The sequence below is a fragment of the Tachypleus tridentatus genome, chromosome 7 (genome assembly GCF_004210375.1).
Source record: "Tachypleus tridentatus isolate NWPU-2018 chromosome 7, ASM421037v1, whole genome shotgun sequence".
In the NCBI taxonomy this organism is placed as follows: domain Eukaryota; kingdom Metazoa; phylum Arthropoda; class Merostomata; order Xiphosura; family Limulidae; genus Tachypleus; species Tachypleus tridentatus.
In genome coordinates this window covers 179,297,968-179,314,147 of record NC_134831.1, presented here as the reverse complement: position 1 = coordinate 179,314,147, position 16,180 = coordinate 179,297,968, and the positions used below count along the sequence as shown (strand labels likewise).

Here is a 16,180-nt window from a genome sequence, read left to right as displayed (position 1 = left end):
AGAACTAAATTTTTGGTTTGTTTTGAATTTCGCGCAAAGCTACTCGAGGTCTATCTGCGGTAGCCTTCCCTAATTTTGCAATGTAAGACTTGAGGGAAGGCAGCTAGTCATCACCACTCACTGCCAACTCTTGGGCTACTCTTTCACCAACGAATAGTAGGATTGACCGTCATGTTATAACGCCCACACGGCTGAAAGGGCGAGCATGTTTGGTGTGATGGGAATTCGAATTCGCGACCCTGGGATTGCGAATTGAGTGTCTTAACCACTTGGCCATACTGGGCCAGCTAAATTTCATAAAAGAAAATAATTAATACACGCTTCATAATAAATTGAAGATACTGTTTGAATCGCCATCTATATTTGGGTTAAGGTAAAAATTAAGAAAAACAACAACAATATTTTACAAATCGTTGTTATTTTAGTGCATAGCTAACTATACAGTGGGCTACTCGTCTTTGTTCACCGAAAAGAATCGAATCTTAAAATTTAGCGCTGTAGGTCAGTAAATCTATCGCTGACCCAATACACACAAGAAAATTTATAAAATACAGGAAAAACTAAAATGGAATACAAAAATTATCAAAGAAAACAATGCTTCGTCGCTGTTAACGTGGCATTATCTGGTATTTAGACCAGCTCAACACAATCCTTAGGCCTCAGGTCCAGCCATTCTTAAGCAGACAGCCAGAAAGTTGCATCCACGCGCCACCAGAAGCACTTTGCCCGTTTTTTTTGCACTCGATATCTTTTATGGTAGTTGTGCTTTCGTTGGTTAATATTTTCCAAAGCTAATAATGCGTTAGCGAGTTCTTACTTATGGTTCACAAAAGCTTACCATTTTATATATATATATAAAATTACAATACATTCTTATTTGTCCGTTAGATGGCAATAGCGTCGTTTAAATGATTTAATTAATACTTGGATTTTAGACAAGATCGTTTTACTCCCATCTCTTCATCTTCTCTAACATACACTTCTGTTAATAACACGAATAAATTGTATCCTGATTACGTACAGTAAAACAGACTAACTTTTTCTTCAACATACTCAACCTGGCTCAATTTTGACGACGTATAAATTATCACTCCGTTAACGAAAGGAAACATTTCATATTTCTATCCCTGATTTTATTACTATAGGGGTCGTTAAATATTTTCGTATATTCTACTTCATTTACCTCTCAGAAGAAAGTTGCAACAGGGACAAATGAACGTGTAACGTCTTGTCGTTTGAAAACAATGACGATTTTTGTTCGCATGCCGAGAAAAATGTTCATGCAGTTTGGTTAATGAATTTTAATCAAGAAACCTGATTGATAAAAAAAAAAATGTTCCTACAGTCTCGTTAATCAAGATATCTCATTGGTTAAAAATGGTAATGGAGTCTGGTTAATCAAGATATCTCATTGGTTAAAAATGGTAATGGAGTCTGGTTAATCAAGAAATCTCATTGGTTAAAAATGGCCATGCAGTCTGGTTAATCAAGATATCTCATTGGTTAAAATGGTAATGGAGTCTGGTTAATCAAAATACCTCATTGGTTAAAAATGGTCATGCAGTCTGGTTAATCAAGATACCTTATAGGTTAAAAATGGTCATGTAGTCTGATTAATCAAAATACCTCATTGGTTAAAATTTTCATGCAGTCTGGTTAATCAAGATACCTCATTGGTTAAAATTGTTCATGTAGTCTTGTTTATCAAGATACCTCATTGGTTAAAAATTGCCATGCAATCTGGTTGATCAAGATATCTCGTAGGTTTAAAATAGTCATGAATTTATATTTCATAACTGTAGAAAACGAAAAGTTATGTCAATGCCTCTTCTATTCCGAAAATGGTTAATACAATCCTAGAACCTTCTTCTCTAAATCCTGGGATTTGGGTGCTTCCATTAACATAATTAATCCTGGAAATGCAACCTTCAGTGACAGTATACTTCCTCTTTTCGATTAATATTGAAGTGGCACTGTAGACTAGCTGCATTCTCGCTAGCCTATTATGTCAAAATCAGAAAGGATACTGTAGATAACAGTTTAAGTGTAGCTTAGTGAAACTATTTGAAACAAACAATCGATATCGAATCATTGTCAAACGAAAACTTCCTTGCGATGGTAGGGACATTTCACAGGAAGATTCTTTAACATCAAACTTGTGAAGCAGGCACGGAAATACGTGTTGTTTCTGAACCCCTATCAACACGTTTCTAGAAACTTTAATTGTTTACGAAAACGTCTATAGAAATGTTGTTACGTCTTTTATTGTTAGAAAATGGTATAACGTTTTTTCAGGTGAGCGATATATTATTCAAAGGATTGAAACATGCCATCGAACTTGCTAACCTATTCAGTTATAGAGGGGTGTTTTAAACTGACAGTCAATACCACTACTGAAACAAGATTTAATGATAAGTGGCGTTGCCTAGCTGCCTTATCTTTAATCTATCATCTCAAACTTATGGACGGGTAGCAAAGCTGACCATGGAATAGCAGTTATTCGTCCATTCAGCGAGTTGATTAATCCAACTACCAGGTCACAGTCGATTTTTTCTGTTTATTACTTGAGATAAAGTTTATATTGGTTTATATTCCAATTAAACGTAATTTACTGGTTCAAACTAAACTCCCTTTGAAATAGTTAAATGTCGGGTTGGTCATTTTGACCGATCTCGCAACCACGAGGTAATCATAGAAACATCCGTACTTTAACTTTTACTTTATCAAATGTATCTTCGCGAAATTTGGCAAACTTTTATTAAACATTATAAGTACTTCGCGAAGAAAATATTCGATTTTATAATATTTTACTGAAAATTTGTCTGTAAAATTCTTCTTCATCATCTAAGAATTGGTTATTTGTATTAGTCATTTGAAGTAAGAATTAAAATACTTTTTCGTCTTAAAGTTTTTCAAATTTTATTTGCACAAACTTCTGAACCTTCATTGTAAATATCAAAGTTTTCTTTCAGTAAAACTTCGTATTTTATCTGTTGGTTTTTCTCTGTTGAGAAATTTATTTAAAGTCTTAAATTTCGAAATCGTTACAGCCCTTCACCATTTGTACAAAACACTCACTTCGAAGGTTAAACTTTCAGATTATTCTCCGAATGTTATTGAGTTCTCTATTGTCCTTATGTTTGTGTTGCTGAAACGTTTTTTTAAATAAATCTAATTTTTAAATCACCATAACCCTTAAATGAGAAACACGTAATTTCAACGACATTTTAATATATTATATATATATGTAGTTCAAGAAAGCCTGTTTTTAAATTGTTCCTACCTTTTGCTCTTAAGTGTTATCTTTACTTTAGTTTTAACTCATTCTTTGACAGTTTTTTATTCCTTATCCGATTTGAACGTTCAAGCATCACTGCAGTGTTAGAAACACACCTTTAACAATATAACATTGCTAGAAGTACAACTTTTGAGATTCATTTCACTTAGATGGCCCAGCATGGCCAGGTGGGTTAAGGCGTTCAACTCATAATCTGAGGGTCGAGGGTTCGAATTCCGGTCGCATCAAACATGCTCGTTCTTTCAGCCGTATGGGCGTTATAATATGACGGTCAATTCCATTATTCGTTGGTAAAAGAGTAGCCCAAGAGTTGGCTGTGGGCAGTGATGAGTAGCTGCCTTTCCTTTAGTCTTACACTGCTAAATTAGGGACGGCTAGCGCAGATATCCCTCGAGTAGCTTTGTGCGAAATTTCAAAACAAACAAACAAAAACAAAACACTTAGTCGCCATCTCGATATTTGTTATGAAAAATAAATTAATATGATGGTGAAAAATAGTTTATTACTCTTCCAGATATCATGGAGAAAATAGATATATGATAAGTACATACAATAAATAGTGATAGATCGACTTTATTAATAACTATTTTCTACATTTCTTGAAAATAATATTCAGCTGAATCGTAAATATATCATAGCGCCACCATGTGGCAAATTATTCAGTGCATGATCAAGCATTCATACTAAAGTCAAAGCTGGCTCTGTGTAGCTTTTCCCAGATTTCAATTACAAACCGCATAATTTGTTTATTTGTGAAAGAGTGTGTGTGTTTATTCCTAAAGCTACCCAATTGTCTATCTGCACATTGCCCACCACAGATTTCGAACCTTGCGTCTTTAGCATATTATTCCTAAAGTTTAACGCTGAGCCACTGGATAGCCTCACATCAGATAGAAGGTATCCACTCGGCAATACCATAAAGTCTATGTGAGCAGAGTTGTTTTCATTTTTATAACGCACCCACAGCTAAAAGTGCAAGGAATGTTTTGTGGCATCATACGGATTCGAACCTAGTTTGCCAGCTACAAAAGTCAGATTGATGTACACGTGAAAATCAGCTGCAACACAAAGAAAAGACATTTTCAGAACGATTATTGTTATGTGCTTTGGGAAGTTTCATGTACAAATATGCAGGGGTGGACGAAAAAAGACCCATCTTGAAATTGTTAATTTGTTACAATTTTATGAGGTAACAGAAACATATCTAAGACTATATGTGTTTAGAACGAACTCGACGAGATCTGTTCTAATATGATCTCAAATTCTAATTTTAACATTGGTTTTCTTAAGTACCTGAACTTTTTATGATTTTAGTCACATTTTCTCATAAAAATTACTTGTTGTGGCTTCTCAGATATTATTCCAATTAGCCTACAAAATGACGAAACAAGTTTTTCTGCATTTGTGGAGACGTTAAAGGATATCTTAGAAATAAGAGAATTTATGTTATGGATTGGTCAGGTTAATCATATGATATCAATCTAATTGAAAATTTATTGGCTGAGTTCAACTGATTAGAGAAAGATCGCAAGCCAAACACAGAAGATGAATTTGTTGAAGTACTCAAAGAAGGATGGTAGTCAATCACTCAGGAATATCCGTACAAACTAATTGAAACCATGTCACGTTGATGTGAATCAATGCTGATATACAAGGGAAAGGTGACTAAATACTAACCGCAAACCTGCGCGCGCATGTACCGAAATACGCACCTGTGCTGGCATGTATTTAAATACGAACCTGCTTGCATATGTTCCGATACACGCGTCTACACTATCATATATCAATATAAACCTGTTCGCATATGTACCAATATATGCACTTGTGCGTGCATGTACTTAAATATAAACTATGCGCTCATGTGCCAATACACGCACACCTGTGCAGACAAGTAAATATGAACCTGCGTGCGCATATACCAAAATACGAAAACCTATTATGACATCTACCCTTCGTACCTGAGCACGTGAGCCTAGTTTAGTTCTTTTAATAAATTAAACAAAAAAAAATCAGTTTCAGAACTATTAGCTTATCATCTTATGATAACCTGCCTATCACATGTGTCATCGTATTGGCTTAGCTCTAAAACTCTTTCGATAATTCAATGTCCTATCTAAGGTTAGGAACTCTAAACTGAACAACACAGTATTCAGAATTTGACATAACCAATGACCTAGACATTGACGTTATAATCTCTTTTGACTTGTATTCCGTATTTCTGTAGAAACAACCTAAAATCTTATTTGCTCTACCACTAGCAAATAGCAAATGGCACCTCTGGGATACCAAGAGAGATTAATGACACAATATTTGGTGCCAGATTTGATATCAGGGATCCTTCAAACCTCATCCTAGAGCCCCATAATGCCTATATGGACTTACACTGCATTTTATCTACCCTTGCCAGGAAGAATATGTTATAAAGATAAGGACATCCCTAAAACCACATTTAATCCACCTGTTCAGTTTGGTTTCTTTTTCTTTTTTGTAACTGTGAAGTACGTATAGACAACCAGTCGCACCACATGAATTGTTTTGTTTATTAATTCTTTATACATAAATATCGATTATGATATTCAAGGCTAAAATGATACGATTTCAAGCCAAGAACATTGGTTTAAAGCCAAATAATATCATAAACGTTACAAAATTCGTTCTGTTAGACAAAACACGATCTTTTGCGATTCTACGAAACAGTAACTGATAAAATAAATTATTTTTAATTATGTTTGGAAATAGTAACCAGGTGGCGATTTTATCTCTTACTAACATATCCAATGGCACTACACAGTCTAATCTATCACCACATGACTTGCTGTATCACGTTCTCGCATGCATACATATCTATACGAGTCTTACTGATAAGCTAACACGACATATAATATTGTTTATCTACTTCTATAACCCATGCTACAAAAATAAGTGTACGTATATTTTAAAGAAAAAATCGTTTCCCTGAAAAATAAACATTTGTTGTCATTTCTTCTTTACATTATTATGCTTGTAAAGCAGTTAATTCAAGACACAGGTGGAGTTCTCCTACTGGGTATTTTTTTGTTTGTTTGTTTTTAAATTTCGCTTAAAGGTACACGAGGGCTGTCTGCGCTAGCTTTCCTAATTTAGCAGTGTGAGACTACAAGGAAGGCAGCTAGCTATCACATCCACCGCCAACTCTTGGGCTATTCTTTTACCAACGAATAGTGGGATTGACCGTCACATTTTAACGTCCCAAGGCTAAAAGGGCGAGCATGTTTGGTGCAACGGAGCTTCTAACCCGCGACCCTCAGATTACATGTCGAGCGCATTAACCACCTGGCCATGCCAGATCCCTACTAGATGAGCAACTAGGTTTAACGATTTGTAACTTTGAATTCGATACCCTGTGGTAGACACACACACACACACAAACATTTGACGAAGATAAGTGTGAAGCACATGAGCGTTTTGCTTTTCTTTCATTTCTTCCCTTCTATTTTTTTTTGAGGGGTAGACTTTGTCTGCTCACGAATGAACCTCTTGCTTCATCAGAAAAGTAAACGAACACTTTCAGTGTAGAATGTTATAATTTTATAATTTAGCACTTTTATTTGAAATGAATCTATGATAATTCAACATAACTATTTTTGTTACTTGTTTCTTTAGACAAAAAGAACCCCTTAAAATTAGGAGGCCTGTTACCCTGATTCATATCTCCTGCCCGACAACCGTTTCGATCTTGATTCTTAAACTGCAAAAAATCTTACCAAACTATTATTATTAATACCATTCCGATAGTACTAAGTACAATTAAAGTAAAAAAGAAAAAACATAAAATATTTAATTTTTGTTAATCAAACTTTTAACACACCCAGTTGGATGTTACATAAGTAAATCAATTGTTTTATAATGGCTTGTTTTAAAAGTTTTTTTTTTTAATATACTAGTTTACAATGCTGAATTATTTATAATTTCATCTCCTAATTAATTTCATCTGAGCTGTTCTCCGCTGATACAACGGTAAGTCTACGGATTTACATCACTAAAATCGGTGGTTCGATTCCCCTCGGTGGACTTAACAGATAGCCCCCACTGGCTTTGTTATAAGAAAGCACACACACACAGTCCTCTGAACTGTTGTACAACATACTCGCTAGTTTCTTTTAATAGTTTTAAAACTAATTTGCGTTACGTTGAAGACCAGATGATGCTTTGTTATCAGATTCCTCATTTTTTCTTTCATTACAAAATATAGGGTTGATGATGTAACTAAGAAAAACAAAACCACATTCTATACAGAGAATCCTAAACACTTCACCGTCTCTCTCTCTTGAGGTACCAGGCCAATCAAGAACATTGTTGAGCATAGTCCTACACTGGTCCTTGTTTTCCGTCGCTCCTACCATTACTATTGTGGTAATTCCTGGTTCATTGTCAATTGTTGATAGAAGCGTCTGTTTTTGTCTTCCTTTTCTTTCGAAGGATGTTTCCAGTCATGATGTTATTTTCATTCTCTCCTTTCCTTATGATATATCGTATAAAACTCTGATGTGTCTGTTACACTTTCACCGAAGGTTCGTTCTGTCTTGGCCTTCTTTCGAACGATTCCATAAGTTGCATGGGTTTTCCTTGATATTTTAGAAACCTTCCACTAGGTGGTGATTAAAATGTTACATCTGTAATCTTAGATCGAAGAACTTTAATCATTAAATGTTTTCTCAGATACGAAGTATTTAATTTTAGAAAGCAATAAAGTTTGATCTATTGCACAAAAAGTGTAAACAGAAATTTAAAGAAAGCTAGTGTTTTTGTTTTTGTTAAGCGTAAAGCTACATAAAGAGTTCCTGGAACTAGGCCTACCGGGTATGTCGAAACCAAAATGTTAGTATTATCAGCCCACAAGTTTACCGCTGAGCCTCTAAAGGGGAATATCAGAGAACAAGTCGTGCTCAGATAAAGATTTCCATCGTCTAAATATTTGGGAAAATATTGCTGGGCATCGTAGGGAACCAGAAACATACTTAGTAACATTTTGGTTTGTGATTTAGAGTAATGAGGCTTTAACATAAGAGGTTTTTCAGTAAACTGTGTAATCCTTGATGCATTAAATAAATATATCGATAAATTATCACAGATTAACTACACCATTTTAAGCATTTTTAAAATTTTAATCACTTCTTTTGTGGAATTTTGAGCTCGGTCAGATGGAGGTATGGTTTGACCATTTCGATACTACACCCTCCACTTCAGTTCCTGAGCTTTGTGTCATAAGAGTAGTCCTTCCGCCATCACGTTTTGAATATCTAATATCACCTTTTTAAAACGAGAAGGCGTTGCTCTCGTCATAATTTTCACACTGCGTCAATGAAGTTTGGCTTCGTAGTCCATGGGCAGTGTACTGGTGTCGGGTCAGTGCGTCTGACCTGGTGTACATATGGCCACAACCAGGAAAGTTGCAAAAATGAGTTTTCTTTTCCGAAGTTTTTAAGTGGGTTTTTTTATGCTTACTGAGGTGGTCTTTACGGCCGAAACGTTTCTTACAAACTATACATTCGTGAGGCTTGTCACCGCTGTGGATTTTCCGATGTCGTGTCAGCTCCTCGTTTCGCGCGAAGGCTTTCTCGCAGTTTTCGAATGTACATTTGAAAGGTTTGTCTCCTACAAAAAAAACCAACAAAAACGTTCATTATTAGTGAGTTTCACGTAGTTCTACTTATCTTGTGCTCTTGTGGTTTGCAGTAAAGACGTAAATATGATTTATTTGTATTATAGAATTTCGCTAATTTTAAACCTTACACACTAGACAGGAGGTATATAATCAGTAGCACACACACACTCTTTGGCCACTCTGGTCTCACCAAAGAGCTAAATGAGGATAGCGCAAATAGTGCTCGTGTGGCTTTGCTCGAAAATGAAACTACTGTGTAACAAACTTCTATATTCTTCCGTTAATGCGGTTTTCCCTTGAACGAAACTGTCCAGAGGAAGGTCAACCGGTCGACAGCATCAACTGATTTTATGGCTACTCTGAAATGAATATCGGAAATGATGTTTTTGTTGGGCTTGTTTGTTTTGAATTACGCGCAATAGTTACTTAAGGACTATCTGCGTTAGCCGTTCCAAATTTAGCAGTGTAAGACTAGTGGGAAGGAAGCTACTCATAATCACCCACCGCCGCCAACTCTCGTGTGGCCGTCACATTAGAAAGTCCCCACGGCTGAAGGGCGAGCACATTTGGTGTGACAGGGATTCGAACCCGCGACCCTCGGATTACGAGTCGAGTGCCTTAACCACTCGGCCACGCTAAGCCTATTGTTTTTTTGTTGTGTCTTTTTTATAATTAAGCACAAAGCTATATAATATGATATCTGTGCTCTGCCCATCACAGGTATCGAAACTCTGGTTTTAGTGCTGTAAAGGAGGACAGCGAAACTGATTGTGATTTGTATAAACTGCCTGTAGCAGAAAACATAAAGTGAGTTCATCGACGTATTTCAGGCTCAAACTCTGGAATTTTTCATGCACAGCTCAGTAAGGTAACTAGGCTTTATTAGAGTGTAAGTGATCTAATATTGGAATGAAGGAAAATGTGTGTAATAAATATGATAAAACGAAAACAATGAATTTCAAATGCTGTTTTGGTATTGTTGTTTCCTTTTGGGTCTCTGGTTAAAGGACCAGTCTTTCTTAAATGTCCATTTTTCAACTGAAAAATGTTGAAAAATCTTTTATAAGTATGATTTATATTTACGCTTCTTGAAAGTATAACTTGTGAAAAGCCTTGTTTAATCATCTGTCGGTCCGGCATGGCCAGGTAGTTAAGGTACTCTCTCATAATTCGAGGGTCGTGGAATCGAATCCCTGTCACACCAAACATGCTCGCCCTTTCAGTCGTGGGGGCGTTATAATATAACGATCAATCACACTATTCGTTGGTAAAAGAGTAGCCCAAGAGTTGGCGGTGGGTGGTGATGACTAGCTGCCTTCCATCTAGTCTTACACTGCTAAATTAGGAATGGCTAGCGCAGATAGCTCTCGTGCAGCTTCACGCAAAATTCAAAACAAACAAACAAACCTCCATCACTCGGGCAACATTCTGCCATGTTTTTGTAGCATGACTTAGATGACTACTGTTTTTCACATGTTTTCTACTTCATCAGATTATATTGTACCGAGAATAAAGAGATAAACAAACTGTAAGAAGGTTTTATCTTCTACTGCCTATTTTGTGTGATAGTATCTCAGCTTCTGACTTTGTTTACTATCCATTCTAAAAATATAAATATGAAACTTATTATCGATATGTATACCACTTCTGTATATTCGCAAAGACAGATGTAGAAACTTATGTGATCTCATTTATATTTGTACAGTGTATCCATCTACAACATCCTAATAAGAATAGTTATTTTATATTAGACAACTTACATAGAACATAAGCTGTTATTATATTGTGTCATTATACAAAGAAATGTAAAGTATATATGAAGAGTAGAAAAAAAATGGTGGTCACCATTCTGTAAACTCCTTCACATGTATCTCACCATGTTGTCTGTTTTTATAAATAGACTCCTAATTATCGGTCACAGGTTTAGTTCTGTAATTTATCAGCTATCTAAACCTAAAAGAACCACCATCTGAATGTTAGTTATACAGTTAAAGATACACACCTGTAACGTAATCCCACTTTAAAGACTTTTATTCCAGGAAAATGAATTGATTTGTGACTAATACAGTTCGAGTCTATCCTACTCTAATCATCTTCACATGGTGGAAACTAGACATGGCGGGAACATCGTTATGTAATCTACATGTTGTTCTGTGAAGCAAAACTGAAGTAAACTAGCACCTGTAAAGGAGTTCACGTATCTTAATGGTCAGCGATTTATACTGAAGAACATGATTTACTGTTAACCTTTCAGATATCCATAACAACAGCTGTCTTGACTGTTGTGTCTGATGATATAACAAAACGACATAAGTTGAGTATCTACACTAGATGCACACATAAATATCACGTGCTTACAAGCTTCCAATGGACGTACCCGAAATATCTCTTGATACCCTGTGTTTGGGATATCATCAAATCAAAGTATATACTTCCCGGATTGACTTTAGACACTGACCATTTTATTTAGTCACAAATTTGTAATTAATGTCTTGAAAATAAACAACTTTAAATGAGAACACACAATTATGGCGACATGTTATTTTGGATATTTTCATATGTGAAAGGTAATGCAACAATCAACTGATAACAGATTTTCAAAACATTAATGTTTACTAACTAATCATAATAAAGGATTGAGTCACATTTACAATGTTTGTGTTTGTGTTATTGCTTTGAAATTAAATATTTCTGTTGGTGACACCAAGAAGGATATCTCAGGAAGATCCAAACGTTGTTTTCTGCTTACCAATAAAAGTGTTAATACCCATACCAGCTGTTCTGTGAAACTCAACATGTTATGTCCCACAGTGACACAATGGTATGTCTGCAGACTTATACTGCTAGAAACGGGGTTTCGATCCCTGTGGTGAGCTGAGCAAAGATGCCCATTTGTCTTGCTTTGTGCTCAATAACACATTATATATCTTTAAAAACTTTGTTCGTTATCATTAATTTATAAACTGTTATATGTTTGTGTAAGGTACCCAGAGGAAGTTACCCAAGAACACTGGTGACATTTAGTTTGATACGTAAGAAAGTCTTGTACCCACGTACATACGTATTAAATTCGTAAGTTGCATATCAATAAATACGTAACATCTTCTTTGTTATTGTTGAACATAAGGCTCCACAATGAGCAGTTTGTGTTGTGCTAACCGCGGGAATCAAAACACAGTTTTTAGTGTTCTAAACCTTCAAACTTACCGCAGACTCGCTGTTTTTGTTTATTTTGAAAGAAAGTATTGCTAATATAACGCACTGCTACACAGATGAAATATGAAACATTTTCCACAATAGGCCATCAAGTTAAAGACATTCTTTCTCTTGAACATTGTCAGTATATCTCTAACTCTTATTTTTGTCATCTTCTAATATTATTTAAAGCTCTAACATTACACATCCTAACTCTCAAATTACCTATTGGTTTTTGTAATATTTAATGCAGATACGATCCAGATAATTCACCTCATGTCTACAGTACTAACTCACCCACAAAAGACTGTACAGAATCACAGACTTTCTTAGTATATTAAAAAACGAAACAGGACTTCAGCTAATGAAATCAATTGCAATATTTATGGTATTTCTATTAATTTCTGGTTTGTGACTCATTTAAATATAGGAACCATATAGGAGCCCTAAGCCCTAAAGCTGTTTGTTTTTTTTTAATTTCGCGCAAAGCTACAGGAAGGCTATCTGTGCTAGCCGTCCCTAATTAAGCAGTGTAAGACTAGAGGAAAGACAGCTAATCATCACCGCCCACAGCCAACTTGGGACACTCTTTTACCAACGAATAGTGGGATTGACCCTCGCTTTATAACGCCCCAACGGCTGAAAGGGCGAGAATGTTTGGAGTGACGGGGATTCGAGAACCCACGACTCTCATATTATGACTCAAGTGCCTAAACCACATGTCCCTGCTGGGCCTGAATTAAACTAAGCAAACGTCTTTTCTGATGAAACTTGGTTGCAATGGACTAATGTGGCCCTGGGATGATCTGAGGGTCGCGGGTTCGAATCCTCGTCACACCAAACATTTTCGTCCTTTCAGCCGTGGGAGCGTTATAATGTGCAGTCAATCACACTATTCGTTGGTAAAAGAGTAGCCCAATAGTTGGCAGTGATAGGTGATAACTAGCTGCTTTTCCTCTAATCTTACACTACCAAATTAGGGGCGGCTAGCGCAGATAGCCCTCGTGTAGCTTTGCGCGAAATTCAAAAAAACGAAAAACAAACAAACAAGGAACTAATGGTATTATAATTGTGAAACAAGCCGAAGTTACTATTTTAATAAGGACCCCAAGGCCCAAACGTGTGTGAACTTCACACATGTTCAGTGAGATGCACGTTTTTTTAAGAGGACGATTTATATTTTGATAAGAACAATGAAGTTTCTTACCTGTGTGGATTCGCATATGTCCGATAAGTTGTCCATTATTTGAAAAGGACGCTTTACATTTTGGGCATTTCACAAACTTTTTCTTCACTACACTAAACGCGGAACTTCGATTTTCGGCCTTTTTGTCAAGGCGATCGAATGAAAAACTAAAAAGGCCCGAGAAAATGGGAGATGAAATTAGGATGCGTTCATTGGTCATTGTTGCGTGCTTTACAGCTGGTTTCTGGACAACGTGAGACTGCATGTCCGTTTCAAACGGTCTCCATAACCTTGTTTGGTCAACACGCGGGCTTTGTTGTAATTCTTTAATTTTCTGACTGTCCTGATGTGGTATACACAATCCTGAGTTTATCGGGTCACCCGGAGATGTGCACTTTCCTTGGATTGTCTGACTATCCAGATGTGGTACATATATTCCAGGGATTTTCTCAGGTAAATGTTCATTTCTATCTGCATCCAATATTGTATTGTCGAATTTCCTGGATCGATACCTACTCACATCAAAACTACACTGCAAATAGGAGAAAATCCAGAAAACCCGCGTTCTGAAGTCAGTCAGATTTCTACTTCGATCAGCTGTATTCTGTTCGAACTCTGTATACATGTCTCGCGGTATAAAAGCATTCAGAGCGGGTGTTCGAAAGTTCGGTATTGTCTCACAGATCCGTTGTTGGCTCTGTACGAATGTCGAGCTTTCCTCTTCCATTGTATTGCTAATTCGAAGATACTCCAGTGAGAAGATACTAGACGAAGCTTCTAGACATTAGCTACGATTTCAGGTGTTATCAAGCAAAAATGGTCGAATTTAATTTAACGGGAGTGGCAATACTTACCGAAGGAAGTAAAATAAAAAACAAAACAAACAAACAATATATATATATATAATTTTTAAAAAGAATCACATAATTTTTTCCCCCACACAGGATACAATTTAAGGATAAAGTAGTATATTTTTTCTGTTTATCATAAACCTAGACTTTCCGTGTGGGCTTGCTCAACCAAAAATTATAAGTTTCAAACTGATAAGCCCATCAGTACACACGACTATGTTATGGAGGTTTGTCGTAAACACTGCCCTTTACCTGTAAGCGTGATAAGATTGTCTACAGATTGATAATACTGGCATTGTTTAAGGCTTAACTAACCGACATGAAAGTTTAACGTTTTATTGTAGTTGTTTTTAGCTCGATAAATTTACAAGAGGGCGATAGTAGAATAAAAGCTTTATGTAAAATAATAAACTATGATTATTGAAACGAAAAAGACAGTTACCCAAAATATTCATGTTTGTTGGTGAAGGATGTTATCACTAAGGATCATTTGTCGAGATTACACATAACAACTGTATCTCCCGTAGTTTATAAAGAATAATGGTGGCGTTAAGCGGTTGACCATTTTCGCAAGCTTTGTCCAAGTAATACAGTGTTGAAACCACGTGTGAATACGAATTCCTGACGTCCTTGGCCACTAACTGAGCAGAAGACAAGACAGTAGTTTAATTCACTGACTTGAAACCACGACAGTTTAACAGTTCAGTGTAACGAACCATATGGCCATAAAATGAGTCGTGGCAAATCTAAATATAAGATGAGTCTGACAGATGAGGATAGAAGATGAACTTCCCATACAAAACTAATATAACTTATCATATGAACTTTACAGATGGTTCTATAAGAAAGGTGCTTTTTTTGCGCATGCTTGGCAGAGAATTTCGGGTTTCAATCCAATTCTTCTTGAAGTCATGAATTTTTCAGTAGCGTGATTCTTAGAACGATTCCAAACCCAGTGGGTTTAAAATGCTGGACAGTGTGGTTTCACACCATTCGTCTGAAATATTTTCACAACGAGTAGTACACTTTAAGAAACCCATAAGAACAAATGCTTCTTAAGTACACAGTAAGAGCTGGTTTTTCTCACTTCTCTCTAACGTTATGAAACTTCTTAATATATTTTAGCAAACTGGTTCTAAGTATGCATACCAACTCAGTGTTTTCCTACCTGTTTCCAAATTTACTCATTTCTACTCGTGTTAAATACAGTTATTTTCAAATAGACGACACTCCTAGTTTATTAAGAAAATGAATATCCTTGTAATCAACTCAGATGTTTCTGGTTCTAAGAAGTTGATTTCTCCCAAAATCGCGAGCGTTGTCACGTGAAATGTGCCAGCAAAATTATCTTATTTCCGAATCACTTACATGTGGAAATATTTACAAGGGGAAGGTTTGTTTGTTTTTTGAATTTCGCACAAAGCTACTCAAGGGCTATCTGTGCTAACCGTCCCTAATGTAGCAGTGTAACTCTAGAGGGAGGGCAGCTAGTCATCACCATCCACCGCCAACTATTGGGCTACTCTTTTACCAACAAACAGTGGGATTGACCGTCACATTATAATGCCCCCACGACTGAAAAGGCGAGCATGTTTTGTGCGACCGGGATTCGAACTCACGACGTTCAGATTACGAGTCGAACGCCTTAACCTATCTGGCCATGCGGGCCCACAAGGGGAAGGGCTTACATTTTAATGTATAGATAAAACAATAAAAATTCGAGTTCATGCATTTAAACATGCACTAATGGTTGAGTCAAAACTAGAAAGTGTCCAGTCTATATACTGGATTTAAAGTTAAAACTACACAAGTTTTTTAAGAAAGAAATTTGTCGATCAGAAAGTTTTAGTGGAAAACTAGTTGCAAGAGAGAAGTGACTTTGTAATTACAAAGTTCCTTTCATAAGGAATGGTCCAAAGTTCCCCGATAAGTTTATGATTTCTGTACCTTGTTAAATACAAATGTATTAAAATGTCTTTGTAATCCATTGGGACGGGATTCTTTTC

At 36.2% G+C, this 16,180-nt stretch overlaps 1 protein-coding gene across 1 annotated transcript; it reads right to left on the bottom strand.

Annotated features, from left to right (window-relative positions):
• Positions 1 to 5,821: 5,821 nt before the first annotated feature.
• LOC143257375 (uncharacterized) lies at positions 5,822 to 14,453 on the bottom strand. The gene is made up of 2 exons (XM_076515954.1): positions 13,345 to 14,453; positions 5,822 to 8,932 (listed from the first exon to the last, which is right to left on the bottom strand). The coding sequence occupies exons 1-2, from the start codon at positions 14,048 to 14,050 to the stop codon at positions 8,592 to 8,594; spliced, it is 1,047 nt and encodes a 348-aa protein (XP_076372069.1). The 5' UTR covers positions 14,051 to 14,453; the 3' UTR covers positions 5,822 to 8,591.
• Positions 14,454 to 16,180: the final 1,727 nt, after the last annotated feature.

What these genes read in the sequence shown, in the direction of transcription:
- LOC143257375 (XM_076515954.1), bottom strand. Translation starts at nt 14,050, where the DNA reads ATGGAAGAGGAAAGCTCGACATTCGTACAGAGCCAACAACGGATCTGT. An exon ending in ACATATGCGAATCCACACAG is followed by an intron (nt 8,933 to 13,344) that starts GTAAGAAACTTC and finishes TTTTTTTTGTAG; the next exon opens with GAGACAAACCTTTCAAATGT.